Genomic DNA, 14764 nt, shown 5'->3' with positions numbered 1-14764 from the left:
CACGGCCACTAAAACAAAAAAACACTGGTCAGTAACTGGGAGGCATGTGGGAAAAAAAGTCTTCACATAGTCATAGTTTCCTTCGGAGGGCCATTCTCAATAATGCCTTACATACAGTAAAGTCTACACAATAAACTGATGAACTAGTTTGGAAATCAGAGACAAAATCTTCAAATAAAAAGATGAATGGTACTAATAATTCTGAGCAATATTTTAAAACTGAAGACAATTGGTAATTTTAGTATTGACACAAAGTCATTGCACAATTTGTCTTTGTGGGCCACAAAAAATGATGTGGCGGGCTGTATCTGGCCCTCGGGCCTTGGGTTTGACACCTATGAATTAGGGTGCAGTGGGGAAAAATAGCTTCCACGGATGCCCGACCATAATTGGAATGGTTTTAATCGGTGGAGAAATGTTGAAAGTTCTTCAGCATTCACACAACACTAAAGGTCCTCTTCAGGTACACGCATTGGTAATAAACATAAACCCTGTTCAACAATACATGCTTTATTTAAAATAAAAAAAAAAAGTTTCATTTACTGTCTTGTATTGCACAAGGATGCTTTTGAACCATCCAAGATCCAAAGTGATAAGTCCCAGCAGTTGAGAAAGCAATTTGGAGCACATGTGGTTATTTGGTTAAACATAACCCAAGTGAGAGGAATGCGAAAGAAAAATGCAACTTGCAGTGCACAAAAAGAAAAAAAAGAAATACCTCTGTGAACACAAAACAAGAAAAAGGAATCACCGTGGTGTGTGAGAGGAGCCTTAAAGCCACCCTGTGACTAATATACAACAATTCTTCATTTACGAACAAAACGACGCTCTTTGTTTGGAATGTCATCGGAGCATTTACTCTGTATATTTGATATCCATCTTAAGGTTTTTACGTTCTAGTATCCTCACTTGTCCATTTTACTGGTGCCTTTTTTCGGCCTACCAGGGCGACCTTAAATTGGATATCAGATTACAATTAGTAGGACATTTCCTAACACTAGTAGGGAAACTTTGACATACTAGCAAGACAACTAACTATTAGAGAAACTCTACACGAGTGAAAATGTGACTGGCCAGTTTGACTAGCGTGCCTAAATCAGTCCACTAGTGCTCTGAGTTGTCTTACTAGCGAGGACAAAGCGAATTACTAGTGCAGGTTCCAGGAGTAAATGCTCAAAGGACATTTCATTTGAACACAAAGAGAAAGGGCGCTCAACATATCATTGTGTAAAAAGTGTAAACAAAATCCCCCGTGGGCCTTCATGACTTGACTCAACAAAGTGTGTGTCCAAGGTAGTAGTACCTGTACTGATAAAGTGCTAACACACCACAGACAGCGTGCTCAGGTTACAGTACACACAGAGATGCTGACTATCTTTGGTATATCTAAAAAACGGTATAAAAATCACGACTTAACATCCATTCCCTGCAAGCTTTACATTGACATAATAAATATGATGCCATCTTTTTAGTTAGGAATCATCTCACGGTAAGGATTTAAAAAAAAAAAAAAAAATCATAAATCACAGCCTGTTCCCAGATTATGTGTACTGTAACTTTGAAAGGGTTCCTCAGCAAAAAAAAAAAAGGTGATCAGGACAGAAAGCATGTATAAATACAATAAATAATTGGGTTTGTTTTTTTTGTTCAGCACTTCCGAAAAGGACAGAGTCGTCCTTCTTGTGTCGGGGAAGTTGACTGACAAAAGAGAGTTTACATTCATGGATTATGCAAAGGCAGTAGTGGAGGATTCACCTAGAAATCCCACAGTGCTTCTTGACGCTCCACCGGGAGGAACGTCCTTCATTCTGTCCGGCAATCCGTCCGTCCTTCTAGATCTTGGCCACATAGTTGTTGGGGAAAAGGCCTTGCTTCCCTCGCAGACGTCCTGACCACCATCCGGAAGCGTCTGAAATAATCCACATTTTAAATTGTCTTTTTTTTTTTTTCATTTAAAAAAAAAATTAATCATTTAAAATGTTTATTAAACCAACCAATTATTTATTCTAAATATTTTTGGGGGGGAATTTACAGTATTTTGCTTATTTTAACAATACAGTAAATAACCATTTTAATGATATTGCAGTTGATACGGTTAAAGGAGCCACTTTGAGTGGACGCCGTTGATTGTTTGCAGATGGATAGAATGATGGCTTCCTTTAGATTACGTCATGTCCACATACCCTCCTTGATGATGTCAATAATGTCGTTGGCGTTGAAACTGAGCTCGTCCGTGTCCTGGGCGTCGTAGGCGTACAGGGCTTTGCACTGGGGCACCTGAGGTTTTGGCTTGGGTGCAGGTTTAGGTCGTCCGCCGCCTGGTGGAGGTCTGGTGGTTGACGGTCGGTGAGCTCTGGTTAAGACATAGCAAAACAATAATGACGTGTATTAGCGCCACCTGTATGACCCACGTGATAACTACACCCTTCACTCCAAAATCAAAACAAAAAATGATTTTAAAAAGACAAAAAAAAGCATTCAAATATACAAAGAGATTGTTTCAACTCCTTAGTCACACAGGATAAAAAAAAAAAATACACCACATGTATTTGTCTGGTGATTGTGCAAATACTGAGAGCCACACATCCATCCCCTTCATGTGACATTGGTTTGTAAATTCATTTAAATGAAGTGCAAATAATGTCACGAGTTCACCAACTTGTTTTCATATTTCTGTGTGAATGATGAGATACAAGGATTTCCATGAATGCTATTCCACTTAAATGACTGGAGTGAAAATGGTGACAAGTATTCTTGTTTTACTGTCAGGTTAGAAAATTGTTTCAATGCATTCCCACTAAAGTTTTTTTTTCAATCTTCTTACTATTTTGTGGCTGAATAAAAAAAAAAAAAAAACCACCCACTTTTCATCGTGGTAGTGTGAAGGCTAACAGAAACACTGACATTTTTTCTATTGTGATATTTTTTTCCATTTTCCTTCCCTCTTATTCTGCTTAAGAACAAGCATTCAGAGTTGCAGGGTCAAAATATGTTTTTAGATTGTGTGACAACCCTTGCCACCATTATTGTGTGCATATTACTTATTGTGCAAAAAAAAAAAAAAAAACCTTTAAGCCTTTTCAGTTTAAATGCAATTTATGTGCATGCAAAAAAAAAAAATGAATAAAATAAAGCCTTTTCATTTTAAATGCAATCTATTTTTGTTCAGGACTTGTCACTCTTTTATGACTTTAGGATGGATATCATTGAGTAAATACTCCAATGACTATGCAGAGGCAGTTAGTAATCGCCAAATAGTACTATAAAATGATACTGTAATCCCAAATCTTAGGGTTAGAATAAATCAACATTTTAGTGTAAAATGTGACAGCACACACTCACAAAAATACAAGCATTAACTTCAGGTAGCTTGACAGCAAAGTGCATCACTTGTTTCTCAAGTCAAGGCGTCGCAGTGGAGTAAAAGACATCTGTAACCTTTTCTACTATTGATCTAACCACCACCCAAAGCACAGCAAACACTCACATTCTTCCATTTGAAGCTGCTCCACTGACTCCATGACTACAAAAAGAGTACAGTATCCAAAATTATGTTAAAATAGAGACACACGCGTGTGTGTGTGTGCATGACCGACATTGTTACCTTGGATGACGTCATGCTTTTACGAGGTTTATGGGTCATTCCACAATGGAAGGAGGTTTTCATTTTCAGGGTTTAACAGCACCGAATGACCAGTATTGCTTTCTTGTTCAGCAGTTTTGTGCTGGTTTTATGCAAAATAACCTTTTCGACTGGGGGGGGGGGGGTAAAGATTGTCTGCTTCAAACCCTCGGTGATTGAGTTTGGAAACTCAAACCCCCAGCATCTTCATTGGCCTAAATTGTCCTTCAATTCTGCAATGACCCAAGTGTGTTGGCGCAAAATCATACGTTGTTTTAAAAAACAACAAAAAACACCTTCATCACTCCTCACATGTGCGTATATGGTAGGCAAGCACAACACTAACGTGACCACGACTGTCTCGTTGCGTATGAATGTGAGATTCCTCACCCTGCAGCTCCTTGATCAGGAACCCTGAGAAAGTCCAGATTGGGTCCAGGTCCAGGTTGGGGTCGAACGCTGCCCCTCTCCCTAGGCTGGCTGAGGTTGCTGGGGAGGTGAGGTCGCATGGGTTCGCCCTGGTGCTGCTGATGTAGTGAGTTCCGCAGATTAGCCATGTGATTGGTGTTCTTCAGGCTGCCGTTCTGGTGAGCAACTGCTAGGGGGAGAGCCAAAAAAAGATTAGGGCCTGACTCTCCTGAACTGAAAAAGTGGAGAACTCCTATTTTGGAGAATCGGGAGTGTGAGAGCGCAGCACCTGGGGGACCCGGTGCGGCCCGCGACGGCGTGTTCTGATGCGTTCGAGAGCGTCTTTGAGTGTTGCTGGGCCTGGAGGGACCTGACAAAGGAAGGTGATGCAAGTGAGTTTTACGCACATCATCGAGGCTCATTTTCACTCCACGGTGGCTCTCTCTACTCACGTGTGTTCCGAGGAAGTCCAGGCCCGATGCTGACCTGCAGATTTTTGCTGGAAGGCTTGAGTACGGCCATTTCTCCCTGACCCTGGACAAAGGTGACCTGTCGGGAGCCAGCTCCGCCACTTATGATGCCCCAGTTCTCCTTCTTCAGCTTCAATGTCAGTCTAAGGCACAAAAGTTAGAAATTACAGTGAAGCCCCACATAGTCATGATTTGGCATTCTCAGATTGACATCTTCCCTAGATATTATCTGGACAGTCATTCTTGGAGATGCATGTGTTATTCTCTATCCGTCTGGACTTTTATTAAGTTTGTGAGTAGGTGTCCTTACGTGTTACTAAACTTGATTGGTAGAGCCCTCTGGGTTTTCTCCTCAAACCTGCGGGCAAGTAAGCTGAGGAACTCCGTTTTGAAAACACACTCCAGCAAGCTGTCGTACTCCTGCTCGTGCAGAATCATGAAGTCATCCTGCAGGGTGCTGGGGGCGGAGGAAAAAAAAAAAATCTATTTTGGGGCTTACAATCTCGAAATATTGTCATCATTATATCAGAGTAATAGTAGGACACGCTTCTAGGACTTCACATGAGTTAACGATCAAGAGCATACTATAAGAAACTTAAGCTGGATTTAAGGAATATGGGGAAAAATACTCCATTGGAGCGAGTTAGTACCTCATAGACACACCCAAGATCCTCTCCACCCCGATGTTCCGCTTGAGCACCTCGGTCACTTGTCCTTTCTCCGGCCCCTGTTTCACTTTTTCTCTTCCTATGAGGTACACCGACCTCGGCGTCAGGATCAAGTCCCTCTTGATTGGCTGAGCGCAGGAAATATTATCCATGAGTACCAAATCAATCTGGAAAGATGTTAAAAGAACCGAGGGGTCAAACCCACTTTGAATCGGCGATCGTATTTGGTGACTTTGTCGGCAAAGTCGATCTTCTCCCTCTTGGCCAAAAACTGCCGTAGCTCCGGCCTGTCTTCCATGCCTAGATAGTCTCCCACAAAGTTTCTGTTGATGCTGTGTCGTCGCCTTTCCTTGTGATTCAGCAGAAGGTCAGATGCTACACACAAAACACAAAAACATTGTGAGCAAAGCGCAATATGCAGACTGGGGCTCGAACGTAACAATTGACGTACCTTCCTCTCGCATCTGGACGTACTTCTTGCGGGCTGCGTATTTCCGCCAGGCTTTTTGGATGGTTCTGGCGTAGCCATCAAACTTGCGCTCCCTGGTCTCCTCAAGCAGAAAGAGCTGCCCGGAGAAGGCAGAATCACTTAGAAATCATTCACAAACCAATAAAATGGACTCAAATACATGAACAGCGAAAAGACGTCCATTTTGTACACCGATGATTCCTAACCAGTGTCGAGAGAATTCTTCAAGTGTCCTGTGAGAAATGATCCAATTTAACATAAATGGTCAGAACATAGTGTATTTACTACAAATAATGGCTCACCTTTGATTGAGTTATTATGTAATCATTGAATAAAAAACTAAGAGTGCGACTCAGCCGCAACAATATTTGTTAATAATGCACAAAAATAACAGATGGCCTGTTTTATAAAGTACTATTTTCCTATTTACATGAATCACATGTTGGCCATCAGGTGGCACTGTGATAAAAGAAAAGAAAAAGTATGTTTCTCTTAACTGCTGATTCTGCATTTTCAAATCATATTTGCTGTTTAAAACTTTTGCAAATAGCACATGCATACATCAATGTTCTTTCGGGGATTAAAACTAAAGAATGATGGTTCATTATGACTACAGAAACAAGTGATCAAACAAAAAACATGAAAATCAAAGCTGCACTTTCAAAACTCTTGTTCTGTGAACTTATTGCAGCAGCATTTCAAATTAAATGTACCTAAAAATACTTGTACTGTACTTTATTTCAAAGATTGTGTCTTTTTCCACTTTCCCATGTCATTTCACACCATTCAGCACAAAATGACACTTCAGCCAGGGTGTCCATATTTGGCTTAATAATATAAATGACAGCTCTCGCCAGATCCTCAATCACCACTTTTAGGTCTTTGCGGCCATCTGGTATAGCATCAAACAATCTTCACTTGTTTCGACTAACAACTGAAAAAAAAAAAAAAAACACTTCAGTCCGAAACATAATTAGCCAGCCTATCTTATCGCAGCGAAAGGTTTGTTTTGAGAAGCCTGTCGGCCGCTTTCATTCCGTGTCAGATTTGACTTTCATAAGCGCACCTCGGTGACGTGGACTTTGAGCGTGAGGTGGGGAGTCTGGGTCGGGGGGGGGGGGGGGCTACTGGTGAATAAGTGACATTCAGTATCAGCTGTGAAGATGAATTAAGACTAAGTTCCCTGTGCATTCATTTCTACACGTGCGTGCGTGTGATGTATACAAATCTCAACAGGCACGACACAAGCGGCGCTTTCATAAAAAATGGACAGGGTGGGAAAAAAAAAAAAAAAAAGTCCAGCCTATTGGATGTTGTGTCAACTCTGCAACCACACTGCGTACTTTGTTGAGTCAATGCTGACGCGGGGCGACGGCTCGGGTGGCGTCTCCTCCCCTATGTCGATTTGGGATACTGATGCCTATGGAAATCTGTTTTGGGCATTTATTCCATTACCCTTCATGTACGAGTATGTTTCTTTGGCTTCACTAGTAGAACCAACTAACCATGTCACTACATTTATTCCACTCCTGTATCACAAATTTGCACACGTGTAGGACAGATTTAGCACATGATTTGGTCAACTACATGTTACCAGTGAGGCAAAATGAATAGTGGGCATTATAGTTCATTCCACCTTACACTTAAATAAAACATACAATATGTATGACTTAGTGGAACGATAGCAACCACAAGAAATGTATAACCTACCGACTCGGGGGCTTTGACAAACACTTTGGTCTGGCCCAGCTGAAACTGATCCTGGTCCATGTTGACGGAGCGCATGAGGTGGAGGACGCCTTGTTTCTCATCGCCTTGCCATGAGGGCCATGACTCTTTGGTTAGGATGGCATACCTGCAAAAACAAAGTTTGGCAAATCTCACTGAGTTGTGCATATGTCCCCAGTCTAAAGGTCTGTGGTGACACCAGGAAGACGTCAGATGGTTCCTGAGCTGGATTATGTCTCGCTTCCAGCCTTATTTAGTCACTCTTTAAATATTGTTGATTATGACATGTCGCTACAGAGAAGGTTTTTCATACAAAAGACATGCAAGAAATTCAAACTTGTGGCTGAGAATGTCAAAACATGCTGAGATTGCGTATATGGTTTTAATAGTTGCTCACTTTAGAGCAAAGTATTTGCAGATTTCACTCTTTGAAGACCTCTTGGAACACACATCTCTCTCTTTCACTAATGATACTGAATGAAGGTTGATGGTTCTGCTCATTGCATGTTCAAATGCTGAACAGTAATTGCAAATACTTCAAGTGTTCCTAAAATACCACTTGTATATTGTATCTGGCATTCAGAAAGCCTTTGAACATAAGAGTTAGAGATTGTGTGTCATTTATTTTAATTAAAGTAGTATTAATGCTGGCCACCGTGATTAGAACCAAATGTCGAATAGTTCCAACTTGCACTTTATTCATGCTTATCATCTTTTATCTGACTGTTACATAAATCTTAATGATTTCACTAATTAAAAAAAAAAAAGATACATAAACAAATATAAACTCAAGATTCCGATTGAAGTCGTTTTTTCAAGTAACAGGCAACGAGCCTGATTAGAAAATTCCTAAGGATCCTAAATTGGTTCTTTCAAATTCTGGGAAAGCGACAAACGTTTCATGTTGGAGGTTGCATTACCTGTTGAGGAACTTCCTGAAGACGCGGCGATAGGCGTAGCCAGCACGCCTCACCCTAATGTTCTCCTTCAGGCCCAGATATTCCACTTGGTGCTTCACGCTGAACACAAAAACATAAGCATCGATTAAAATGACAGCTGACTTATCATTATTATAATATGACTTATTTGACTTTGGTTTTAAGTATAAAACTTTTATTTTTAACAGCCCAACAAAAACGGTTTTGAACTTATCCCTTGTCCATATGGCTGAGTTCATATAAAAAAAAAAATTTGCTGGGAGAGTCCTGTAGGTGACGATAATAGGTTTTATACAGTGGATGTCAACTGCCACACAGGAAGCTCTTTTTTTTTAACAGTACTTCCATCTGATTGTTCTTTGTTATAATTGGACCAAATACTTAGAGAAGGGACCCAAATTTCTCAATCTTATGAGCAACCTTTTCCATAACATGTGACTCCAACTATCTACTACGTACACTCAGACTTCCCGTCAAAACATCGGTTCCGGTGCTAATTAATGGGTCCGACTCAACAGGAAGTACATCGACTTTGAACAATACAATGCAAGTACTTCTCAGCCCTCTGAGCGGGAAACTGAAAGAAAGCGATAAAGAAGGGGAACATAGTAAGATGGCCTTAGATGGAGAGTTAAAAAAAAAAAAAAATGGATGGAGGAGGCAGGAAGGTGATGAAGAAAGAGGTAACAATGACTCGCTCGCTTACCGGCCCTCTTCCCAGTCTCTGGGTTTCTTGGTCTCGTTGGGTTTGATACAGCGGATGTAATGGGGAGTACATTTCATTAATGTGCCCACCAGGTCATTGGCTTGTTTCTAAGTGGTTGAAAACAACAAAATTATTAGCATGTCAAATGCTTGCAATATCTCAAGTGAAGCAATTTCTCAGTTTGGGGAAAGATTTTGCATGACATAAAATGATGTGTGTGTTTTATTTCACCTTTATTTTACTGCCTGCAGTAGTGGGTCGACCCTTCTTCTCCGCATTGAGATTTTCAGGGAAGAGAGCTCTGAAGAAAGCTCTGTTGGGAGGACAAAGGTGAGCAGAGTCGCTTATCATCACCCATCATCCCTCGGCAACCCAAAACAAAAATGCAGTTAATGATTCATCAACCGAAAGGCCTTTGCCAAACGTCAACAATTTACTTTTCAAGCCCACACAAGGTCGCAGGTGTAGATAGTTCAACTGGGAAATGATTCGTTTTACACTGACAGGAAGAAAATCTGCCTGTGAAAGTGGAAATGCACATGTGCTGCAAAGACTGAACTGAGTTAATTGAAACTTTGTTGTGTATTTTTTTTTATGTCTTACAAAAACATTAAAAGCCGACTTGGCAATAATGCAATGGGGCTGAGCGTAACTATAATTCACAGGTATTTGCCTCCTTTTGTTCTTATTTAAAAAAAAAAAAAAAAAAACGCACTAAGTGACTCTACAATTCACACACGTAGTTGTTATTTTATTAACCTTTCTCTTGTTAAAATTCTTCGCCCATTTTGTTTTCTATCTAGGTTTATTTGGATTTGAGCGTGGGCCTCGAAGCTGGATGGCCGGAGAACAAAGGTTGTGTATACGAAAAACACGCAGCTGGACATCGCTCATTTCTTTCTTCTCTCTTAACCTGCTACGCTCAAGAATGAGGCGGTTGCCTTCCTTCCTGAACTTCCTTTATGACGGCCACATGTTTTTATTGCATGTACGGTAATTGTACCTTGACTTTCATTTTGCTCGTGCCAAATCACTTTTCCCCATTGAAACGAATTGGAACGTAATTTAAATCCACCACTATTTAATATTACATGCATTTAAGCCTAAAAAATAACATTGTGTTGTAAATTGTGAATGGAAAAAAATAAAAAATAAAAGAAAACTTCAAATCCTAAATGCTATGCCACTGTGCTGCCTTAATGGAAGATAATTTATCATTAAAAATCCAGGTTGAACAAATTATAAACTTTAGACACCATCAAACAAGAAACTAATGCAGAAACGGGATAATCCTACCCACCAATGAAGAAAAAAAAGCATCTAATGTGATCTCAGGTGGCTGCATTGAAACAGAAATGACTCACATTTGACTGCTCTGCATCAACTCAATGAGGTCACTGAAAAGAACGTCTCGGTTCCTTTCACAAAATCCTTCTGCGTCGTAGGACACCTGGAAAGGAGCAGAGGGCCATTAGGCTCCACTGTTTCAACCTTGAACGGGATGAAAATTGCACATGTGGGAAAATAATAGGACTAAACCGATGGATTGTATTTTAAGAGATTGGGGGGGGGGGGAATGAGTTTATGCCTCACAGGTGTTCTGGTATTAAAAACGGAGCATAAATTGAGCAATATTATCCCTCCGCTGTCTGATAATGGAGGACTATCTGGTGATGGGAGCCCTCTCAAGTTATTATGGCATGGCTCATTAAGCACGTGGCATGTGTGGCAGGCCGAGGCCACCGAACATCTGGAGGAGAGGAGGACGGTGACCGCCAGAGCCCAAAATGAAAGAAAATATTAAAAAAACAAGTACGGCTGAGGATTAGGTGTCACGCTGTTGCGTAACAGGTGTGCTGAATCTATACATGCAACAAAAATGTTGGTTTAAACCCCCCAAAAAAAGAGGATGACATCATCACCAGAACTCTAACCACCAGGATTAGAAGATATATTTATAGGAAGCAGCAGCAAATCCCACACTGAAATAACAATTTAATAATGCTGCACACCAGCAAAAACAAGGTGGAGTAGCTTTATGGTCACAAATTTATGAAGGAGAACTAACTTTATAACAATTCATTCTGTGACCACAATCAAAACATTCCCATCTAAAATGGTCTTTCCCCATTAAAATGTATGGAAATGCCATGAATCCATGATTGCATGTTTACCTCTGAATAAATAAAAAAAACTTTGCACGTGTACCTAATATGCGTGTTCATGTTTAGAGAGAGCGGACAGACCTTGCCGGCGTAGTGGTGAATAATGAAGCCTTGGTTCCAGCTGTTGAAGTGCTCGTGAGTGTTGATCTGCATGCGGAGCTTCTGCAGCATAGTTTGGTCCGCCCCCTCGCCGACCGCATGCATAGTGGCACACACGTCGTCCAGGATGCTCATAATGCCAGGAGGATTCTGGGAAGTCAAGGGGAAGAAAAAAAAAAACATTTTCATCTTATCTTGATTATATCTTCCATCTGGTACTAGCTATTTTTTTGTTGTTTGACCTCCGCTAAGAAAGTTCTTCCAGTAAGCGGGATTGTGCGGATTGTGTCTTATATTAAAATGCATGTATGGAAAAGGACCCATTAAAAGTGATCCAGATTTGTAGCTTACAGATTTCCTTCGTGTAAATAAAAGCATCAATAAAAATGATGACAAGACATTTTTCGTTGCTTTTTTTCTGTCTTCAGTTTTAAACTGTTCATAAGTGTGAATGCTTTTTCTGGTTTTGTGCCCCAGGAAAACACAAAGAAAAAGACGGATGAATCAAAAAAGGCAATGATGAGCTAAAGATTGATGATAAACAGTCCCTTAATAGTATCATGAATAGGATGATATAGAGACGGGTTGTAAAAGCCACGGTATAAATGTGACAGTGTCTGAAGCAACGTGGGGGTCCAGTGGACACACACACACACACACACAAGTCGACAGTGTTGACAGTGTCCCCGTTTGACATTCACACAAGTAGACTCTTGTGAACTTGCAGCTGAAGCATAAGGCACTGATACGGGAGCTACTGTATGCCTCCTCTCAGACACTAGCAGCTTGTTTTAAAGCTCTTAGACATCTCAGCGGGACTGATGAATCTCATTATAATCACTCTTAATCACACACTAAGCTACTAGTTGAAAGATCGCAATCCTACTTTTCACATTGGAGAAAAAGAAACATTATATCGACGTGTACATTTAACCTGGACGCGTGTACAGTAAGCATGATTTGATTTACTTTGCTCTCGATGAGGTCGCAGACAATCTTGTTATTAAAGTACTCGATAGGACTCCACTTGATGCCCTCCTGAACATACTCCTCCTATAAACAGAAGAGAGGCAGAGAATATAAACCACCCATTAAGGATGAAAATGATCAAAAATTAATTGTGAAACATTACCTGTTCAGCCTTTAGTGTCAGCTCAATGAAGATTTGCTGCAGTTTTTCATTCACAAAGTTGATGCAGAACTGCTCAAAGCCATTTTTCTAAAACAAGGGGGGGAGGGACAATGCGTGGTTAATAAAAGGCAAACACGCTAAGCGAGCTTTGTCTTCTGCTGAGGACGGATATCCTCTGAGCTCAATGGGCTTTTGTTTGGGGTGGGAGCTTTAAGCAAGCTGACCGCTATCAAGAGGAAAGGCCACATTATGTAATTCACGGTACATACAATGGACCTTCGGCCCGAGCCTTATGTGCTACTCGTCTGCGTCTTCCTGTCTTGATGACCTTTTTGGACCGTGCAAGAGAAACCTTTGAAACTATGGAATTTGATTCAATTCGCAGAGCGTAATGTTGACGTCTTATTAGCAATCCATAAAAAAGCAACAACGATCTAATAAAAGCAACTAAACAAACACATAATCAGATTAATTGTACAGGTTAGCATCTGTTCTTTCAATCAAGAGATGGGAGACCCAGAGAGGTCTTATCCTGTGTGTTTAATCTGTTTATATGTTCGACCTTAAGACTTGTTGATTTAATGCTTACTCCGTGACATCTCGTCAAAACACTCACTTGGAAAATCTCAAATCCGTAAATGTCCAAAACGCCGACATTCAACTCCTGGTGATCCTTTACCATGGCTTTGTTGATGGACTGAAGGAAAAGGAAAGATCGTGAATTACATTTTGTGAAGATTTTTGAATGCATTTAAGATAGCAAGTTAGCGAGCTAGACATATGGATTAAATTTCATTTACAGTAGCTTCTCCTCTGAGATATTACAACACTGTTGTTCACAGTGACCAAACTAAGAACTCAAAGAACTACCAGAAGGATAATCATTAAAAGTGCAAATAAAATCAGAAATATATTGAAGGGTATGATTTTCCGTTCATTCTAATGGTGTACGAGTGTAACGAGTGACATCTACCTCGACTAGGAAGTCAAACACACGTGAGTGCAACGCTTTGGAGAGAGCGTCACGTGTGTAACACGCCTGCTCCACGTTCAAGGTCACGTCAATGGACTCTTTGGTGTTGCCCCATTTGCTGTCCATCTTGCGGCTGGTCAGTTTCTCCTTCAGGCGATTCTGGTCAATACCCAGCAAGAAGGCAGGGAAGGCTAGAACTGGAAGGGAAAAGGAAAAAGACAATTACAAACACATACTTGGGAAATGAAGTGAAAGGAAATTGTAAAAGGCGTAAACGTGCCCAAATTGTAGGCAGCGGTAAGAATGCTGTGACTGTTCTATTCACATTCTGTGCTGCATTCACTCTTATCGAGAGAAGATAAAAGTTTGAAGTCCAAACAGAAACGTATCCGAGAATGACATCAGTGTGTTGAAATTTAGCAAACAGTGGCATTTTAGTCTTACGCAATTGAAATACACGTCAGGAATAATGACTACTGAATACAAGCTGCTTAAAAAAGGCCAAGCGCATTTTTCCCAACTTGGCGTTAATTCTGTCCCCTGAGGGACCCTCCCTGACTTAATAACGTGACTCACTTCCCTTAAAAGGAAATGACCCTCAAGTCTGCACATTGACTGTGTCTGGGAATGTGTCAGGCCACTGCACTAGTTCTCCTTTTGGTGCAAAAGTCACCTTTTGTGTCCATTGTACATCAGGTTACACCATGGGGAGCAAAAGTGGCAGCTGGCAAGAATGTGGCAGACAAAAAAAAAAAAAAGGCAGGGATGGATAGACTGACAACAGGTGGACAGATAGACAGTAAGAAACGAAATAAATGCGCACATAACAGGCGAACTAAGTACAGGAGACAGAGAAGAAGACAAATGGGCAGTTAAGTGGACAAGAGACATGCACCACGAGTACAAAAGCAGACCAACAGACAAATAGACAGACAGGAGATGGACGTAGACAGAACGTTCATCAAGTTTGATCAATCACATTCCACATGCTAAATGAATCCATTTGCAGCCACTCCCACCCAGTATTAGATGCGTACATTTTAGCTTACTGAGGAATGTCAGAAATGTTCCAGGACTGGTGTCACAAATGATTTATACAACTCGCCCTGGTGTCTAAGCACTTTCTCAGCTTTCTGCTGTCCACGCCTTCAAAACGGGATCTCTTGACAACCTCCTTGGAAAAGTGGCCACTTACATTCTTCACTCTCCACAGCAGCGTAGTTGCCTGCCTCCTTGAAGGTGATGTTGCCCACGTGCAGGACGCCAGCCACTATCTGAAGCACCATGGCACGGTCCTGATCCGAGATGCCGATCACCTTCATGGCATGCTGGCAACATAAAGAGCCGACGATGACGATAAACTTGAAGGCCTCTGAGGAGGTTCTC

General features: G+C 41.0%; 1 protein-coding gene across 4 annotated transcripts in view; it reads right to left on the bottom strand.

Annotated features, from left to right (window-relative positions):
* Positions 1–494: 494 nt before the first annotated feature.
* The window catches only part of myo1ea (myosin IEa), a 32116-nt gene continuing 17846 nt past the window's right edge, over positions 495–14764 (bottom strand). The window contains exons 9-29 of one of the 4 annotated variants that reach the window (XM_085906852.1): positions 14574–14706; positions 13379–13575; positions 13022–13102; positions 12406–12492; positions 12243–12326; positions 11256–11423; positions 10374–10459; positions 9241–9322; positions 9010–9116; positions 8286–8384; positions 7348–7492; positions 5620–5734; positions 5374–5543; positions 5151–5296; positions 4811–4957; positions 4483–4643; positions 4320–4400; positions 4013–4220; positions 3488–3523; positions 2184–2353; positions 495–1909 (exon numbers count right to left, since the gene is read on the bottom strand). In XM_085906852.1, coding sequence (XP_085762978.1) covers positions 1833–1909; positions 2184–2353; positions 3488–3523; positions 4013–4220; positions 4320–4400; positions 4483–4643; positions 4811–4957; positions 5151–5296; positions 5374–5543; positions 5620–5734; positions 7348–7492; positions 8286–8384; positions 9010–9116; positions 9241–9322; positions 10374–10459; positions 11256–11423; positions 12243–12326; positions 12406–12492; positions 13022–13102; positions 13379–13575; positions 14574–14706 — 2580 coding nt within the window. In that variant the 3' untranslated portion in view covers positions 495–1832. The remainder of the gene's footprint in view (positions 1910–2183; positions 2354–3487; positions 3524–4012; positions 4221–4319; positions 4401–4482; positions 4644–4810; positions 4958–5150; positions 5297–5373; positions 5544–5619; positions 5735–7347; positions 7493–8285; positions 8385–9009; positions 9117–9240; positions 9323–10373; positions 10460–11255; positions 11424–12242; positions 12327–12405; positions 12493–13021; positions 13103–13378; positions 13576–14573; positions 14707–14764) is intronic. The other 3 variants (XM_085906853.1, XM_085906854.1, XM_085906856.1) reach the window with 3 other exon arrangements.

Source organism: Syngnathus leptorhynchus, chromosome 3 (assembly GCF_054491065.1).
Source record: "Syngnathus leptorhynchus isolate UIUO chromosome 3, UIUO_Slep, whole genome shotgun sequence".
Classification (NCBI taxonomy): Eukaryota; Metazoa; Chordata; class Actinopteri; order Syngnathiformes; family Syngnathidae; genus Syngnathus; species Syngnathus leptorhynchus.
The sequence above is the reverse complement of the archived record's forward strand: the minus strand, read 5'-3'. Positions and strand labels throughout refer to the sequence as shown.